We start from the raw sequence: 21,460 nt of genomic DNA on the forward strand, positions 1-21,460 counted from the left end.
GAAATAATGGTTAGACTTCCTCATTTTTTCGATGTTTCACTCGAATTTTCCATGGTTCTGACGAGGCTATTCACCACAAAATTCTGCACAAACCTTGGATTGACGATTTTGTATATACACGCAAAATTTCAACTTGGTCGGATATGCTGTAACTGAAATATTATATTTTTTATTTTCTATATCATGCTTGGATTGTCTATAGTTCTGATGAGTCTATGCTCATGAAAATCTTGAAATGGCTCCTCTTCAAATAGGCGCAAAATCTCAACATGATCGGATTTTAACCAAGTCAATAACAGTTTCTTCTTTTTCAATATTCTTATTTATTTTATTTCCATCTTATATTATCTTCATTCCAATTTCATATAAGATTTAAAAAAGGTTTAAAATTCTCAGTGTTTATCCGATTGTAAATTTCAATCATGATCGAAGCTTTTGAAATTTACAAGAAAAACAACATTGAACTACGTTATTTACGGAATCTTGTATTTGATGACGAACGTCATCAGTGAGTCTAACCTTATCGTTTGGGCCCTCTCTCAGCTCGAAATTAAAGATAATGTAATGAAATTATTGAGCGACTAGCTTGAAGAACTTGTAAGCGCTGCAGATCTACCTTGCAGGTAGATCTACCTTACAGGTAGATCTACTAATGTCGATAATAATAAAAGAGACAGAAAGGTTGAGAAAATATGAGTGAAGAAGTGAATCAAAAGAAGAACTTTACAACACGAGTTGTCGAGGAGCAGTGTGGTCTGCTCTAGTAGATGTCATGCTAGTAGTTATCGCAGAAGCTATCATAGTGAAAATGTGCATAAAATTATGTTATCTACTACCAAGGAAACTATCACGAAAGTACTATCATGACTAATGAGAGTACTATCACCGTGAAAATATGAGCCTTTAGTCTTAGAAGGATATAAGGCAGTCATAGTTTAATAGCGGAAGTCTGACTTCGTTTACATGTCTACATTTTTTAGACCTGAAATAAAATTCGAAAGATGAAAGCTGTCTAAGTAATTCATGAATAGCTAAATATTGGAATATTTCATAAAAAAATTTAAACGAGTACCGGCACCTATATGTTATTCATCATGAGAAAGAATAAGATAATTTGAATGAATGAAGAGCCGGCCTTTGCCTTTGAATTCCTGACCTCCCTAGTAAGCCTATTGAAGAGCATTCCTTTGAATGATCAGCCTGAGTTAGGTTCACTAAGTGAAAAATTATGCATGGGATGGAATTTGTTCAACCATTTCACGGTGATGCTTACATTTCTCCAAATAATTTCATTTTCGTGGCATGATGATAATGGCTGGGAGGGTGGGAATATTGTTGGTTTTATTTATGTTCCTATGGGAAGTTCCATATTTCATTCTTAATAATGCTACTGAGGCAAGTTTCTACGTCATAAATATTTATTTTGAATGCTCAGAATGAAATGAAGTTTTGTTATATGTATTTTAACGAATAGCGAACATAATGTTACCTGATTCTAGTTAAGGCTCGTTCTCCAAACCAATCACTCTATAATTTGGTCACAATGTTTATATGTATTTTGAATTAGGAATGGTCCCAGAATATCAGGTTCCCCCCATTCATAATTAATCTGTACTCAAACTCGAAACAATAAATTCTGCACAACTTCCAAATTATCTTATTTTAGATATACGCAGAATCTCGACAATTTCCAATCTGTTGTCCCTGAACTATTGCTTTTTTTTTCTCGATAATCTTAATTATTTTCAGTTCTGGTGATCTGATCATCATCAAATTTCGTATGAAGCACATGACTGTTACTCAAAATCTAAAGACCACTATTCATCTTGACGAAATTTTTAATTTTGTTACTATAAAAATGAAATTTTGAACAGAAACATTCGTGGAATCCTCAATCGTATTTTACCTACTAACGAACTCAACCGCGGCATTCTAGATCTGCACCTATCATGAAAATTTTAAGTTTCTAGGTTTGTTTGTTCAAGACTTATCGACCGATAACGCTACAGAATTGAATTTGATCACGCATTCGTCACCACTCAACCTCAACATCTGCTATTTATGTATATTTCATTATGCGTAGGTCTAGTGTGCGGACTGAAACTACGTTTTATTTGGAGATTCTTCTCTTCGCAGAGCTCTGCCTGAGTGGGGCTTAACCTTCAAGCCCTAGTCTATATACAAGAAGGCACACAAAAAACTGACAAGTTGAATATTTTTGTGAGTATGAGATTTTTTCGGAAAACTCCAACGTAAGTTCGTTTTCATTCAGAGATGGACATCTTTCGATTGCAAATTCGTAGCTGTGTGATAACGCCACTCAAATGGCGGGTTTAGTTTACGAAATCGATTAAGTTACAATGACTTATAAATTAGAGCTTAAAAATAGTGTTTATAATTGAATCATTAGTAGTATATTTTTCTAATAAAGGGTGTTATTATTATTATAATTGGATAGATGGCTACATCTCAAATAGTTCGACTTTTCGAAAATACAAATTTTTCACGGAGAACAAATCGTAAAGTAGCAGAATATGAAGAAGGTTAAACTTGCCTAAATATTAAAAAAAAAAGAAGAAGACCTAAACTGTTTACTGGTCATCATTGAGTTAATTGAATGCGCCAAGAATATAATTGGTAAGTCATTGAGGAAATAACAACGTTGTTACGATGTTTCCATGGATATGATTTCCAAAGAAGAGCAGAGGTGTAAAATATCCTTAGAGAAAGAAATGACCAAAATATACGCCAAATCAGTTGGCTTGAATATCAAGATGTTGCCTTGCTTTAGGCGTATTCATTCTGCAAATAACAAAGTTATCATCTTGGAGGAAAAGACGGATTTCTCACTGACAATGTGAGATTCAAGGAAAAGGTCAAATTTGCTGATAGAGTTCTAGTAAGGTGATAATTCCAGGTTTCCTTCTAGCCATCAATTGGATTTCAACAAGCGTATCATAATCGATACCATATCGATGCCGATATAGATGTTCAACGAATTGAACAGTCCAATATATGTATAACCGGTGGATGTCAAATGTTTGCAGAAAATGAGTATAAAGAGAGGAATGAGGCAGTAGAGAAGATACTACACCAAGAATTGGCAACTTTATAAGAATAAATCTATTCTAAAAAAGTGACATACTACAAGTACTGACCGGAGGCCATCCTAGAAAACAAGCCCTATAACTTTACTGGCATCGTACGGTTTTGACTATTGAAACAGTTCCTCACAATAGATCAGACATACATATATCTAGTCAATAAACATCAGAAGAGAGCAATACCAAATGAATCAAAAGGAGTTCGAAAAAATTTCAAAACATAGGGACCTCGAGTTTCAGATGAAGCACCAGTAGGGAATCATATCAACGAGAACTATTCCAATTATCATCCCAACAACTAAAATAGTACCCAAAACTTCCAAGAGAAATATCAAGCAACTTGGACTTAGCTGGTATATATGACATAATGCAAAAATATGTTGTTTTAAGTACTGCAAAGATGGAGAGAAAATGACTATGAGCCGATGGACAGGTCCAAGGATCGGTGGAGCCACAAGGAAGGGGACCAGAATCTTGATGAAGACCAGAAAAATCACGAGGCTGGACACGACTAAGCTCCATCCTTTTGATATTTGAAATATCCGGGATTTAGTGAATATTCCCTTAGCGGGGAGTGGGAAAGCTGACTGCGAGGGGTATTTTATCTACCATTCGTATAGACTAAATTCGGGTATAATAATAACAAGTTTATCCTTCCTTTAAGACACAAGACAAAAGGTATATATGTAGGATCCAATTATTGTTCCCTGTAAATGATTGCGATGGTCAACCGGATGCTTGGAGACCTATTAGTTTCTTTTAGTGTCGAGGGCATGACAGTTTCAATTGATTTACAGGGAACGAATTGTTATTGTACGTAATGTAAAAAGGATGTGTTATTCTTCGGGGTGTCGAAGATGTGTCATGTCGGTTGTAAATCTTAAGAGACTTACTGGGGTTGGGAAAGTTCGAGAACAAGACGGTTGTACCAGATGTGTTACATCTGTTTATCAGGTTCTAGTCCTTCTAGAATATTCGATTTCCAGGAATCCGCGAAGTTCTTTGTGGGCGGTACGGCGAGAGGACCGAAAACTTGAAGTATGACGAAGACGTGATAATCCAAGACGTTTCGAGTAATCAACAAACGAGTTAAAGATGAAATTCAGTACCGTAGTGAGAAACTTGTAATTAAGACGTAATTAAGATCTTCTCAATACTGAGTTTGTACTGTATAATTGTGGCTTTGTAAATAGATGTAAATAATTCAAAAGAGTTTAATTATTATGATACAAATCCAACAAAGTCATGAAGAAAAAGACGAAAGGCCAGGTAATCGAATCATACCTCTAGAGGATCGATTAACCAAGCCTACATATATGATAAATCAACAAGAAAAATATATACGTACAGCGAAATAATAAACGAATGATAAAAATAGAGCATTACATGAGCAAAACAGATACGTTTTCCGCTAGTCATGTAACTCATATCTAACCTTGTCCTAGTCCTTTGTGCCAAAACTTTTCGGGACATAAATTACAGCAAGGCTCATAAGTAGAACTTCGAACAAAGGAAGAAAGAGACTACACAATGTACTCCAGTACGTTGAATATAATATATCGTATTCATACAGATATATGACTTCAATCCATTCACACCCCAATTCTCGCACCAGAGAATCTCGTCCAAATCATTATCAATTCCTCGCATCTCAAATAACTTCCTCATCCTGTGAAGACATTCAAAGTCGTCAATTGTGATGACGACTCGGAGACGACTCCATAACATCCTGGTAATTACCCCCCTAAGAAAACCATTAAATACATCAATATCAGTTGAATAATTTCAATTGCGAGAAGCGAATCGGAAAATGAGCCATCAACACGAATTAATACAATGCGCTCTTGCTGGGGACAATTTAATTAACGAAATAAAGGGAGGGCACGGGCGGCGAATGCAAAATACGCGTGTAAGTGAAAGGAGGCGGCAAAAATAAAGCAAGAAAGCGAAAAATGATTACGGTAGAACTCTGGGCGAACAGACGGTTTCAAGATCTAAACGATGGTAATCCTGATGATATATAGCCGTACTTGAAAACCAATTTTTCAATACGGGGGGAACCGATTTCGGTATATTTTCAGGTGACATGGCTTAGTTTCCGGTATATCGAGATATTGACATCGCGTAAGATGATTTATCGCATGTTTTAACCGAGATAATAATTCAGCTTCGGTTACAGCATTTTCGCGAGGAATACCTCCTTATCTTTTCCTTATTTCGCTTGAATGTGAGTTGTGAAGTTATTGGGATTCTGACTGATCTAGTAAGCATCCTTCTAAGTGTGAAGATAGATCTTATCCTCTTCACAACCTACATTATACTAGTCACTCCTCCAAAATAGTCTAGTAGATCTCGATGGTGTAGGAATATTCTGGCATTGAACGTTATCACTGTCATATAGATCTATGGCTGGTTATTATAATGGTCTAGTGAAAGGAACTACGTTGTGAGTTCTATCTAAGGGATCTCCTGATGAATCAGATATAGGTGAAGGTTCAAATAGGATAAATCCTCGGATAATTCCCACTGATTATTGGATTGAATCCATCATTTCTCTATAGAGCTATTCGAAGGAGGGGTTCTAAAATCTCAAGAATCTGAGCTTCAATCTGAAATCGATTGAGAACATCCATATCGTCCAACGATGAAAAAGGTTTTTTTTTTCCTCCTGTAGATTTTCAGCCTTCTCGTTCTTTATCTATTGAGGAAGAACTAGAACTTCAACTTGAATCAGTAGACATTTTCGATATTCATGGAGAAAACGAGAAAAAGTACGAATTTTGGAAATTGACACAACAAATCGAAATCCCAGATTTCATTCATTTCGTTGAATTTTTATATTTATGATGTATGTGGGGTAGAATAGAGTTTTTATTCTTCACAACTTTGAAGACGTACTAGCTTGTGTCTAATCTTGACCAGAATGAATACATATAATGATGAATGGAATATGTGAAGACAAGATGAACTTAATAATTCAAATTCAATAAACGAAACGTATAAAAAGGAATGAATAGGAAGTTGAGACCTAATAAAATGTCTCACGATCTAGAAAAAATAATTGAGATAATGAGTAGCTGTGGAAAATTCTTTGAGATTTGCCTATCAATCAAACCTTGCCCACTGAAGATTCCAGCAGCTCAAAAATTCTTTCACTGGTTCAATGCAGATTGCAAAGGGGTCTCAAAGGCTTTTCTTCCATGACATGGAGGAACCCATGAATGATGGTTAGCCTGTCAAGGAAAGTTTGGCTCCTGTGCTGGACATGACAGCATGCGGGATGTTGGCGATAAAGTGCTAAGGAGATCAGCCTCGGTCGAACACAATGCTATGACTCCACAAATTCAACATTCGATTTTTCCGACTGCTGAAGGTGTTGTCCAGGATCCTCATCGAGAACTCACCCATGCAAGTAAACGCTTTCTGCAGAATTTTACATAAAAGACTCATCATAGCAGCCTGAGGTTTGTCAAAGAGTGTTTGGCTCCGGCGATGGATATTACTGTATGCAGGAAGTTAGTGGTAGAGTTATGTCCAACTGAATGCTACGCGACTCCACATATACAAAAATAACCTGGATTTCTCCGACTGCTGAAAGAGAAGCGCAGGATCCTTAATCAGCGCTCAACAATGCACGTTTACCAAGAAAACGTTTGTTGCCAAATTTCATAGAAACTACCCCGAACTTAATGTTTCTAATCAAACAGAAGCTGACCAATACCGGATTATATTGAAAAATGAAGGTTACAGAATAGAAAATTCATCAACAACATATATGTATACTGCATCCATCCAGAAACAAGAACAAAGTTAACAAAATCTGATGGAGCTCTTGTTTGTTTCAATGAATAGATGCGTCATGAAATTCGAGGGCACAGATTAACTGAAAAAAATTTTTCTACCAAGATTGAGTACATCGAAAAATCTCTCCCATCTTTTGGACTTTACAAACAAGACGATTATACCTCAATTTCTTCCTGATCATGAGAACGTCAAGTTATTTAAGTTTATCATCTAGTGATCAGCATTTTTGATAGTAACAGTGCTGGGCATGAAACCTAGAAACGAACAACCCAGAAAAAGCTATATAAAATATTGGCAAAGGAAGCTGGAGGCTGAATTGCATTGCCTCAGGCAAGATATCGGAAGGTTAACATAATTTCCAAAAGACCCATTTGGAGAAAATTCCAAAGAATGGTGAGTATTATGTCATCGACATTATATTATGTCATCGACATTATATTATTATAGAAGATATGAACCAAACAATGAATTTATATCTTGCCTTCCAAGTGATCTCAATAAGAAACTACTGCAAACCTATCATAAAGGATCGAACTATCACTAATTTGAAACGAGGCCATTCGTCTGAAGTTATACAATAACAATTTGTGTTATTCAACGCCTTGAAAAAATCTTAGAAATTGATCAATACTATAATTCGCTTACAATGAATTGAAACATCTAATATCAATGATTCAATAATTAATAACCATAATGATTTCGAATTCATCTACCAGTTATTAGTGGATTATTTCAATCTCATCGAGAAATTTTTTAGATCCAACAGAGTAAGACTGTGATGTTAATTACCCGATGATAAAGATGAAAATACCTTCGAGAACTCCCACTTCAGGGCTCTCTTTTTATATTATTCAGCATAGATAAGGGTCCTTACTTCTTTGAAGGTAGAAAGTTCGAACTTGGGCCGAGGAAGAAATATTCTGTTTTCGGGGTCGGTGAAGCATTCCCTGTCTGTAGAGTACAATTGAGAGCTGTTAATTGTACTTTGCATGAGAATTGACAAGAAAAAATCTTGGCAATCCCTAGACAGGACAAACCCGTTCTACTAGGCATAAGCTAGTTAACTTGTAGGTATAGTAATAAAGGGAATATGCGAAATTTTTCAGAAAATGTATGTTTGTCATATAGTCTAATTCAACACACTTTTAATACATTTTTTCTACGATGTACTTTCTGATATCATATTATTTCGAGAAAAAAATATTTTTCATATAAATCTTATAGTTCTCGAGATGCTATCATTGAGTACAAATTTGGGATACTATGTACAATGTAAATGTCCTGGTTTTTGAGTAACAATATGAATAAAACAAAAGGAATAAATTCCTTCGTTAAATCTTCGTTTGATATATATTATTTCTTGTTGGTTTTGAACTTTCGAGATAGGAAAACATTTCAATAAATTTGAAACAAAGCCATTCCTTCTTTATTCGAATGATACCCTATAACTTTGAGTTCATAAATTAGGAGGGATTTCATCTTCCCTTCCCTTTTATTTAGTAGACGGTCCGGAAAGTATAAAAACCTCTGACGATGTCGATAATTTCGGAAGGGACATTTTTATATTTTAATTCCCGCTTACGACAGAATGTCCTATCGTAAAGACGGACAGTTTTACGGTGGTAGTTTTTTAGGGGTTTCTTCCACCATTTCGCACTCACAAATTGCGTTGCGATGAAATAATATATCAGCAGGTTGACGTGCACACCACCTCTGAAAGATTGAGGTTAGAACCCATACAATCTGATGGAGAAAAGATAGTTTTTTGTGGATAGAACATGGGCCAAGGGTTGAAGTGGAGATTGCTACTTCTGCAATGAGATTCGTAGAATGATTATTTTCAATATTTCAAACTGCAAAACAAAACATGAGTTTAAAGTTAATAAAGCAGTGTGAATTTTATTCTTGTTATTTAGATATGCTTCTCATTGTTCGAAATGTTATCATATATAATTCGATATATCAATTGATATATTATTATATCATTCATTTTATTTCATCATTCGGAAATATTGGTAAATCTAATGTTTATTTATGCATTGATTCAAAATGCGTCCAAAATGCCTAGGCCCAATAACAAGTGCATACAACAATAAAAAAAATTATACATCGAAGATAATTAATCGGATAGAAAAAAGTATATCTTCACATATATGCAATCGGAAAAAATAAATATATAAAAATTATTTATGGCATTGAGTTTGACTCAATGAATTGGTACTCAAAAGGAAAAATCTCGAAACCTCGATATGATATGTTGTATTTGATTTCAAAGTTTGATGAGAAGCATCATATTCCTGTGGTGAGAGTAAAACCATTGAATCTATCAGATTCAGCTCAATTTAATAAAGAAATATTGAGCCATTGATAATTGTCTATCACAAAACCCAGACTTTTCATGGTTTAAGAAGTTTCTATGTGAACAAAACATTAGTTCATATTCGAAAAGAGTACCTATTTCTCTGGTTTCAGTTACTTTCATTACAAACAGTTGGTAAGTCGATAATAAAAATGATTGGTCTTAATTCCCTCATTAACGTCATCGTCTTACACTTCTCGACATTTAGAAACATTTCATTCTCAACACACCATCTACATTGTTTACTGATATAATTTGGCAAAAGAAAGCAATCAGGTAGAATCTCTATTTCTCTAATTATTTAAAATTAAATGTTGAGAAACATAATGTTAAATTTGAAAACATATGAATAGAGCTACATCAAACATATTGAAATCTAAGTAGTGATAAAATCATAAAATTGGAAAGTATTTCTTGACGCTTTTCTGTCTGCAGAGATGAACGAAAATGCGGTTGTAATCTCTAATCAATAAATTTTTGCAATGAGTGTATTTTAATTGCTGCTATTAGTGTTTTTAATTATGATCAACTAGGAATTAGTATCGATTCAAAGGATTTGCAATTAAAAACAAATGAGTGGGTATAATATTTCCATTTGGATTTTTTATGATGCGGAATTGCAATGATGGTTTGTGGCTTAAAGAACAGGGCAAATCAAACAAATCCTTGTTGAGATGTCAACGTTTCTATCCATTATTTCGATTCAATTTGAGGATACGAAGAAGACAATTATGGCATGATGCGGAGTATTCTATTTTTCTGAACGGAGCATTATATTTACTTGCCTCGACATTTTATTACATATACGAGAGTTTTATTTTTTAGAATTATGAATGAAACAAGCAAACATATTGTATTTATATAAATCATCGTAATGATCTGGATTTGTAGGCACTGTTCATATTTCATAAAATTAGAAGATTTTTCGTTCTCAGTCTGACGAAAGTGGAGACAGAATTGTACGCCCATGCGTACAACTTTGCTTCAACCATTTTTTTTCCGAAATTCGAGGCTTTATTGTGAGAGAACTGGCCACTACTTTCTCCCAATTTTCGGATAGCTTATGAATCCCGCGTTCAAAAATGTCTCACGTTATATTGCGGCCGTTTGTCTCTCAATCCTCGCCTCAAACGCATCAATTGCGTTCGATAAGGATCGGCTATGATGGTTTCAGTTGATTTTAACAACTAATAATACATTGCGCTGATCTGGTCCCCCCAAATACTGAGCATGACCTCGGAACCATGAATATTCGTTTCGACCGTCGACGTGTAAGCATGGCCGGGATATCCTCATGAATTTCTGCGCTTGGGATTATCGTAATGAATCCATTTTCGTCTTCAGTCACAATACGATGCAGAAATCCCTTCTGTCTTTGCCTTGCAAGCAGCTGTTCACAAACAAACAAACACCGTTCAACATCTTCCGGCTTCAACTCGTACGGCACCCAATTTTCTTGTTTCTGAATCATTTCCGAATCATTTCCATGACTTTCAGGCATTTTGAAATGGCTTGTTGCGTTATTCCCGATGATCCTGCCAATTCTTGATCCGTTTGACACGAGTTTGACTCTTGATCAAGTAATGCCCCCAAGACTGCATTTTCGAAAACCTTCTCTCTTCCACCGCTATGCTGGTCTTCGACGTTAAAAATAAAAAAATAAAACACCGTTCTTGAGACTGGTTCAACTGGTTCAAAGGTACTTGAGAGCGTTCGATCAGCCTCATAGTAAAGTAAAAAATTAAAACCTCCCATCAAATGACGGCTGGTAAGCTGACATGTTTAATCGAGAATAACTTTATGATACAGACACAAATCGACTAATATTTCGATGGCGTTATGTTCACAAATACCTAAGCTTATTTTATGACATCTAGGATCTATTTATTTCGACTACCACTCACCACTACAGTCATCTATTGCAAAACTGCGGGAGGAATGTTGTACACCTAATAACAGATCTAACTAGGATCAAATTTGGTTCGATCATGTAAAATATTAACCTTATCAGAACTACTGATCTAAATAAATTATCATATAGTGAGGTTAGTTAATCTTCAATAGCGCAATAAGACCTTAAATAGCCGAGTTCCGAAAAGGTCCTGTCCTGAGGCAAAGTCAATTTTATTCTCATGAGCACCTAGTATTTTCCATACGGAAAATATATGGGATATGCTCGTTTTGAATTTAATCCTAAATCATCCTTCAGCGATGTCTATCGACTGAAAGCTGAATATCCTCCAATATACGAATCCAAACGTATATTATCAATTCCCACACCTTCCTTTATTTTCTTAGCTGAAAATAACGCACGATAAAAAGGGGAGATACGAGGAAACCATATGTACCATCCAGAATAGCAGACGCTTTTTTTACCCCATTCAGCACCAACTGATTCAATATCGGCAATAATCGAACAAAATTGGTTTCAGGTTCGGATGGTTTTTCTCACCTTTTTCATAACTTCAGCAGCGCTCATACCGGGATAGGGCGTACTGCCCAATGTCACAACTTCCCACATCAATATTCCGAAGCTCCACACGTCGGATTTAACGGAGAATATATTGTCGTACAGCGATTCCGGAGCCATCCATCGAATCGGCAGCCTGCCCTCGCTCTTCCTCTCATAGATGTGGGAGGCTATCACGTCCCTGGCGAATCCGAAGTCGGCCACTTTGCAGACCTGGTCCTCCGTGATTAGGACGTTCCTGGCCGCCAGATCTCTGTGGATTATCTGAAATTGATATGTCAGTATAAATATCAAAAACTTTACAACTTCGTGTCCATTTTCTTCACAATAATATATCTTTATGATATATTTTGTTTATTTTTGTCTTAGAATACAATTCAAATTCTTAAAATAAAGAAATTAATAATCAACCAAAAAAACCCAAAATAACTGAAACTGTACTATTGAGTAAAATACCTCAAGTAGTTATAGATTCTCATGAACTACATATACCCGATATTTACAATAAACTTTTATAATTCGAAATTTTCACTTTATTCATGAGTATACAAGTATTTAAATTTATAATTACATTGAAATGATTATACGACTGAACTAATGCTTATTGTATATCATGAATCATGTAGTCCCTGATGAATGCAGTAATGCCTACTCTCTAGATTATCAATAAAACATTGATCTTCCAGGGGTATGATTCAATAACCAGGACAAAAATGTTCTTCAAGTTGATTTTGGGTTAATTTGCCCTAATTCAACAATATTTAATTAGGAATATATCTATCAACAAAGTCTTCGTATCTCTACACATCACTTTTCATTTGAAATTAAAATTGATCAGTTAGATTTATAATTCGAATGAAATACATCTGATTTTTTCTTTTTGATAATTCCCAGGTTCACTTTTTATTTTCAACATGTGATTCACACTAGTGGTCTCCTGGACAGAAATTTGTTTCATTGCAAACCAATTGGTGATTATTTCAAGTAATAATTTCAAAAATTTTGATTGAAATTATATCAATTGGCGCCCAACGAGGGGCTGGATAATTACTAAATTATTGATTTTCTTTCCAATTTGATTGAAATTCCATATGAATCAGTTGAATGTTTTTCAATCAATCAAAAGGCATATTCCTGAAATAATTAACAAAATTTCAATTCAAAAAACCAAAAATGTACTGCTATTTGTTGATAATTGAATAAATACAGCAATAGAACAGAAGAAACGGAGATGAATAAAGGAACTAAGATTAAGACAAACAAAATGTTGTTACAATTCATGGTGAAATTAAAAGAAAAAGAAGAAAATAGAAAAACAATACAATAGCATAGAAGAACAAAGAAGACAGAAGAACAAATGGAAAAAATTGAAAAAACTAATGGGCCCTTTTTATGAACCAAGACATGACATGAAGGAAGAATTCAAAAGAGTACAGGGAAACTGAAAGATAGAAGGGCAAAATAAAAGAATCGATAACGATAAAAGCAAGATACAATATCCTCAGAAATAATTTGGAATGATTCTCAATAGGAATTCAATTAAAAAGTGAAAAATTTAGCTAGATTTGTTAGGGTTGATATTTTGATGAAGAAATATAGTTCTAAATTTTGAATTCCCAAATTTACAATTTGTGTCTAGAACCCAACCCCAAATTTCCAAAATTATTGATTGAAATCATATCAGTACATACCAACAAATTCGTTTGATAGATACAGGAAAAATGATCGTGATCATACAATAATGCAAATCAAATTTTAAAAACTTCTCTCTGATAGCATGAACTGCAAAACTAATAAGGCCAACAAAAATTAAAACCTAATTCGTCTATGGGGAAAACCACGAATAAGATGCAGAAAATAGTTGGTTTCAGATAGCGCATGACAGAACAACATGGAGGAACATAAAAAAGGCCTATGTCCAGGAGTGAATAGGGGAAGGCTAAGAAAGAAGAATAATTCCTCTCTTGACCTTTCCAGCCCATGATTATTTTTGAACTGTCTGCGACCATTGCCCCGAAGATCTATTGGCTGTGGTATAAATTCTCAATCACCGCGTTAAAATATTTCGAATCGTGCATTAAATATTTTTTGATCTCGTTTTCGTGCTTCTCACTCTTATTATTGAATTTTTTCTTGAGATAATATGAAACTAAACAATGAAATTCAGGTCGAAAGTATAGTCAAATCTGCTGAGGATGTGATCTGTTCAATATTTGCCCCGTTACCGGGGCAAGAACGCTTATCGACCTCTTCAAGTCAGTATGGTTAAAATTTCAATTTACCAAGTATACAATTCATATTATTTCTCTGAATAAGAAACAGTTGAAAACGGGGAGACTTGTAGATTGCTGACAGTTCACCAGTATGAATGCTGCAAGTAGGTGAAAGTTTGAAGGATATGGAGTTGGTTAGTTTGCCTATTAATGAGCATGCAACTCCGTGTTTATCTTTACATCCATGACGCCAAGCCAACATATAGCAATATTCACAGACTCACTATCATCAATTAAGTCGATATCCAATATTTACTCTAATAACCCACTAATACAAAAAAAATAGGAACGATGTTATATACTCAAAATCAACAAAGACATCTCTGCGACCATAACTTGGACAACATCTTATGTAGGGAAATGGAGCTGCAGAGTAATCCATGAAACTGGCACCATCCTCTGATCTTCTCAGCACAAACTTTCAGATGCGACAATTAAGTTGAAAACCCTTCAAGATTGGCTAACCCAATGGAATAGCAGCAATAATTAGCTACATGCAATCTAGCTTAAAATCGATTCCCCGATAAAAATCAGTCTCAATGGAAACGACAAAATAGCAATAAGGAAATTAAAAATATCACACACCCGACCCAACTACTTGATGTCATCAGAAGAACATCCTATATGCGATTACTGTCCAGAAATTCGTTTAACTGTAGAACACCTTCTAAAGCTAGAGAGCTATAGAAGGTGCTATAGAAGCTATAGAATTGCAATGAAACAACGATGGATTATTTGATTGACATGAATTTTATTAATTCGCAAGATAATCTTGTGGCAATACATTTTAAATATGATTTTTTCTGGCATATGACCGTCACGGCTGGCTCGGATGTAGTCCAATGTAGACATCCAATTTTCGATGCCTTTTTCCAAAATTTGTGGCCGTATATCGGCAATAACACGGCGAATGTTGTCTTCCAAATGGTCAAGGGTTTGTGGCTTATCCGCATAGACCAATGACTCTACATAGCCCCACAGAAAGTAGTCTAGCGGTGTTAAATCACAGGATCTTGGAGGCCAATTCATAGGTCCAAAACGTGAAATTAGGCGGTCACCAAACGTGTCTTTCAAAAAATCGTTGTGGCGTTGTGGAACGAGCTGTGTGACATGTTGCACCGTCTTGTTGAAACCACAGCTCCTGGACATCATGGTTGTTCAATACAGGAATGAAAAAGTTAGTAATCATAGCTCTATACCGATCACCATTGACTGTAACGTTCTGGCCATCATCGTTTTTGACAAAGTACGGACCAATGATTCCACCAGCCCATAAAGCGCACCAAACAGTCAGTTTTTCTGGATGTAACGGTGTTTCGACATACACTTGAGGATTAGCTTCACTCCAGATGAGGCAGTTTTGTTTGTTGACGTAGCCATTCAACCAGAAGTGCGCTTCATCGCTAATGGACGTAGTGCGCGATACGTATTCCGTACAGAACCATTATTTTCGAAATAAAATTGCACTATTTGCAAGCGTTGTTCAGGCATGAGTCTATTCATGAAGAATTGCCAAACCAAACTGAGAATAAATCACTTGACAGCTCTTAAATCGGTTGCCATCTTGAACAGTATATAACTCTAAGTTATATACCTCGAAAAAAACACCCTATATCTCGCTGTCCACATTATAATGACTCAGAGAAAATATAAAGTATAACCTCAGCTCAGCAACACAAATTGAAGCAACAATAGAATGCCAATTGTACAATCATATATGATCAATGTAACTGTAGTACTATGTTTCTTTTTTTGTATATACTCATATTTTGTAAACATTATTACTTATTATATACTTATAGGAATAGAACATTATACCATGTGTCAATGGCCTAGTTGTTGATACTCGTCAATTTGAATTAAAAAAAAACATTGAGATTGTGCGAAATCCGGAAGGGTTTTTTTCGAAAACTTGCAGCACCTTGTAGTTTTCTGTCAGACAAATTCAACAATTCTATCACCACTAATACTCCAGATAAGCTGTCGAAAGTGTAGGACATGAAAATAAATCTCCGCAGATATTTTCGAACCTAATCCAAGAATCCTCACGCAGACAACTAAAATTTAATCAAATCGAGCCTTCAACATCCGGCTCTTTCCTTCTCCGGCCAGAGCTATTGCCTCCTGAAAGCGATGGATTACCTCCCAAACAATTGGACCGGCTTCTCCCATACCAGTGTTCCGCCCAACTGAAACTCCCATTATCATGGGAAACGTTGTGCGATTTCTCCCCCAAGTCAGCTACTAACGCATGAATAACACTGTCTCGTATGATACATAGTCCAGTCACGTGGGCCGAAGATCAAGGACCTGCGTGACGATAGACATGTATTGTGTTCGAAAATGAATAATATAGGGGTCCAGATGAAAAGCCGAATATCGGGATTCTTTCCCGAAACGAAAGTGAAATTTAAAAAAAAGTTTTATAGGGGATCGCATCCTTATTAGCATATTGGATACACTGCCTTGCGCAACATGCAACATGGAGATCCACTCCAGCGTAATTGCTGTTTGAAGGGAAATGATTTTTCCGTACAAGAAACTTGGTTTTATCTTACAGGTGAATACTGAAAGTTGAGAAAACCAAGTTGTAGATGTGGGGGAGTTACGGTATTCTAACTTTTCAAGCTCGTGCAATATCCTCCACTCATTAGAAATTTGACTTTATTCAAACCATATTCATAACAGTAGGTCCGGCTTTGTGTGATTATTTCAACAACTGAAAATGAGGAGCAACATAAAACAAGAAATAAATATGAAGCATATCAAAACAACATTGTGAATAACTCGAACTCTGATTCCTCGTTTTGGCAGTTTTCGTGTGATGAATCTGGAAAAGGTGGAGTAGCAGCTGAAATGAGAGATGATGGAAACTTGTATTCAAACTCAATAGACATTGCAAACGCTTTTGTCCGTCATTTTCAGGCTGTATATGAAAAACCTATAGTATAGAATAGGACTCCTGATTTCAGTGGCACCTTTAAATTCTCAGTTATAACAGAAACTAATGTCATCAGCAGCATAAAAGTATTGGAAATACTGGAAATGCAGTATGCGGCAGAGCCGACTGACGAGTTTCAAAGGGCTATTCAAAAAAATGGTAAGAGTAAGAGAAAAACAGTTTTATTCATTCGAAGCAGTAGGAAATATAGTTTTGGAAACCATATCAGAAAAGTGACGGCTGTCAGGAGCGACACACTTATGTAGACGATTGCTTTTCGGCATATCTCGAGCGGTATTGCCCGGTGTGTACAAGATGTTTGAAGACTTTATTTTTCAAGTTGATGAACCCAAGTTTTGATTGTGCTTGCAGAGGGGACTGAAACGTTGACAGGAATGCCAAAATGGCGCCGAAATGCGTGCTGGCTTGCGATCACAAAACGGTTGTTTTGGTATAACCTGCAAATAGCAGAGCCTCGATGCCCTCTAGTCCAAATCATGGTACTGACTAAAAACTATTGACTCTAAGCTCTAAGGAACACAAAGACCGCTTCCGTACCTACCTGCCCCCACCACATCCAGAGCAATGACCTGTCAAAACTCGTCAATCGGCTCGGCCTCACCCTATATTACAAGGTTTGTCGAAAGAGACCAAAATCGGGGATCATTTTCATGGTGATTGCACTACGAATATTTCTAAAAAAAAAACACAATCCAACGTGATTTCAAAAATAATCCACTGACTAAGCATAACCAACAATTTCCTGAGTACAGACCGCATGAACATTGATGAGTTCATATCTATTACAGCAATTATGATCGATTGACTGGAAATTTTTGTCTCAACAAATCCGATAGTTTCCAGAAACTGGGATACTCTCGATATTCCACGAAGCGCTTATTATGATTGGCTATTTTTCTTTCAAAGAATGCTCTAGATGGTAACTGGACCGTTTTCGTCGATTAGAATAGTTATTTATTATACAAGGGAAAAGTATCAGATCTTAGGTCGAGGTCGAGAAGTGAGATCTAATATTTTTCCAATGTGTAATAATGCACTAATTTTTTCTATGATGGGAAAAATAAAAAAAATATGGGGAAATAATTTCATTACAATATAATTAAGTCAGAAAATTATCGATGTGAAACATGAAATTTTAAAATGGTAGGTTGTTGTGCGGCAATTAGACAAGCGTTGCTTAGGAAAGTTATGGACTAGACAGAAATAGCTAATGAAGTCTTAAGAACATATTGTGGTAGTCCTGCAGTAACACCCGATTTGCTACCAAGTACATCGAAAGGTGTTGTCTCCATAGAAGCAAAAACTACATTTCAACACAAGAAAATGTCAAATGTCATTCAAGAAATGCACATTTAAAAATTGTAATATAAAAAATGTAACTTTTGCAAAATAAAATATTCTTGAGCTATATGTCTAACTTTAGCATACTTCTCGAGGAAATAAGAAATTTCATAAAAAGTGATATTTTGTGGTGAGTCAACAGCGATAAAAATATCAAACGTTTTTCTCCTCATCCAAAAAAATTCTTCGAACCTCTGCGGAGATTTACAAGACAAAGGAAATGATGAGAACAAGAGTTACCAACCTAAAATTTCTTCGATACGTCAACCGTATCCGCCCAACATTCCTCGAGTAGGTAGTTAATCCAACTAACAAGGAATATAGTTGCCACGAAACGACATAACAAAATCAAAGAACTTACCCCATTACCAGAAAGATAATCCATTCCTTTCGCAACCTGATACACAAACGATGTTAGATCCCTCGAAGTCAACGATTTACTCTGACCGTGCATGTTATTATAATATCTCTCCGCCCTGGAGTTCCTCAGATAGCTCTGCAGCTTTCCCCTGCTGACGTACTCCATAATGAGCAGAATGGGCTCTTTGTCCGTACAGCATCCGAGCAGTCTGATAACGTTGGGATGCGGTTCCAGCATCTTCATCACTTGGAGCTCGGAAGCAAGGTCGGATCTTTCCTTCTCGTTGGCGTTTTCTTTGAGTGTCTTTACGGCGACTATGGACACCTTTTCTTTATCTGCGGAATGTTTGAGAATGAAATCGTGGTAATAGGTGTGTTTTTGAGATAAGAGGTGATGGAGGAATGGGGGAATAGAGGCTGCTATAGCTGTTTGGAGATAGGAAAATTCGGATATTAGTGTTTTTGTTGAACTGGAATATGCATATTAATATAAACTGCTACGGGTAATGTGGCATTGATGGTGGAAAAGAGATTATTTGTTAAGTTTAAAAGTTGATAAGGAGCGCTAGTCTTAGTTAGTGTTATCAGGTGACCAAAAAAAGTTCATGGCGTTCCTAATGATATAATAAAAAGTTTATAACTATTCATCGATACAGTATTTTTCAAAGTTATCACATTAGCATTCATTGAATTGTTGCCGAACCTACTCTATATAATGGAGTAGAAATAATCTTCTTCTTCTTCCATTCATCTTGTCAATAGTTAGTAGTATCATACTATGGCTTCGAGGTGAGAAAATATTCTATTCTTTTTATAAATGGCCACAGACAGACCAGTTAGCTTTTAGCTCAAGATATAATAGGTACTGTTTTTTTGTTTCTGGAGGAAAGCTCCTTGTAATTACTGCAAGTATTTGCAGACGTACTTAACGAGGATGATTTTATCCAATTTTAACTATACATAATAGACAATTTCATCTACCTTCGATCAAACACACTTAGAATAATATTTTTGGTTGCAATGAATATTTGGGTATATTTTATGTACATTCACATAAAAATGGTCTTGAATTAACATCGATCCAACAGAAGACTTTTATAGTGTTATAAGTTTTGAAATTCAAGTTCACTCATAAACACCAGATGAAGTAATATGCCAAAAGCAATATTTAATGAACCAATAATGAGAATTTTATAACGATTCAGTTAAACGTTACTCTTCAAAATTATCGCATTAGATTACTGTTCCTGAAGAGGCCTATATTTTATATACCGAAATAATGGAAATCTCTTCGTTCTTACTTGTATCTTGTCAGTATCTTCCTACGTCTTCAAGATTAGATGATTTTGATATTTTGAACTGACTATTATTTGAACGATGCTGGACTAAGTGAAGGTAGCATTCAGCTCGAGCTTCGTTTATCACGTCTTTGTCGTACTTCAAGTTTTCGGTCGTCTCGTCTCTAACTCGTCTTAATTTAGTCCGCGAACCGTCTTTTCGTCTTACGTCTTGAGTTGACCGAACTTGACTCGTCTTCGGATTAAGTTGAACTTTACCCGTCTTCGGCTTAATTTAAACTGTCTCTCTGCCGATTGGAACTTACCCTGTCTCGAATATCGACCTGCCTTCTTTCGGTTTGACCACACCCTTAGGGAAAGTACTATCCCCTAGTCCAATAAGAATTTTGCCGTACCGCCCACAAAGATCTTCGCGGATTCCTGGAAATCGAATATACTCGAAGGACTAGTACCTGATACACAAATGTAACACATCTGGTACAACCGTCTTGTTCTCGAACTTTCCCAACCCCAGTAAATCTCTTAAGTTTTAAAACCGACATGACACATCTTCGACACCACGAAGAATTACACATCCTTTTTACATTATATATACAATAATAATTCGTTCCCTGTAAATTCATTGAAACCGTCATGCCTTCGACACTTGAAAAACTAATAGGTCTCCAAGCATCCCGTTGACCATCTCAATTATTTACAGGGAACAATAACTGGATCCTACATATATTTTCTTGGTGCAATCAATTTTTGGGTTGTGTACCTGTGGGTCAAGTGGTGAAAATCTTAAATTAACATCTAGAGAGAATTTTCATGGCGTGATGAATTTTGGAAAGATCCATATGCTTTTCAGTCACAAACTAGGGATTCACTGCTTGGCTTGATATTCAAGCTACTTGACTCAAGCTCAAGCTCATGTAGCTTGAGCTTGACTAGAAATCTGTTTATATTGGAATTCTCATTCTGATAGATAATATTGTTTGACGTTCCATCTTTTACCAAGCCATCCGAGTGCATAAAAACCAGTATCAACTGTCAAATCCTTCATTTTGATCAATTCTATCGGTTTTTTCATCTTTTCGGCAGAATTGGGATCATCACATCAATTAAATGATTTCAATATCAAACTTGTTATATCTCACATATTCAAACGATAATTTTCGTAAGTAATTGCACAAGTGCATCAAAATTGCCGATAATTTTGCATGACAGCGTGTTGTCATGAAAACTGCATGAGTTCATTTTCATTTTTCACTGAGGATGAATTCAAGTTCAAATTCAATTTTCTCCGTCTGTCCGTAGAAACGATAATTCTCTGATGAAAAGACCTGAAACATTGGTAACTAGAAACATTTCTGGGATCTCAAATACCACGATAAAGACTGTAATGACTCTGCATTCCCAAAAGGTGGCGATACTGGCTTCACATCACACTCTAGCGCGGCACCGGTGGATTCATAAAACTCACCTCATAAGAGTCACCCTCGGAGTC

General features: G+C 35.8%; 1 protein-coding gene across 1 annotated transcript in view; it reads right to left on the bottom strand.

Annotated features, from left to right (window-relative positions):
* LOC123671031 (tyrosine kinase receptor Cad96Ca) overlaps positions 1-21,460 on the bottom strand; it is an 81,992-nt gene that overhangs the window by 7,202 nt on the left and 53,330 nt on the right. The window contains exons 7-8 of the mRNA XM_045604670.1: positions 18,675-19,009; positions 11,720-12,001 (exon numbers count right to left, since the gene is read on the bottom strand). Coding sequence (XP_045460626.1) covers positions 11,720-12,001; positions 18,675-19,009 — 617 coding nt within the window. The remainder of the gene's footprint in view (positions 1-11,719; positions 12,002-18,674; positions 19,010-21,460) is intronic.

This window comes from Harmonia axyridis, chromosome 1 (assembly GCF_914767665.1).
Source record: "Harmonia axyridis chromosome 1, icHarAxyr1.1, whole genome shotgun sequence".
NCBI classification, from domain to species: domain Eukaryota; kingdom Metazoa; phylum Arthropoda; class Insecta; order Coleoptera; family Coccinellidae; genus Harmonia; species Harmonia axyridis.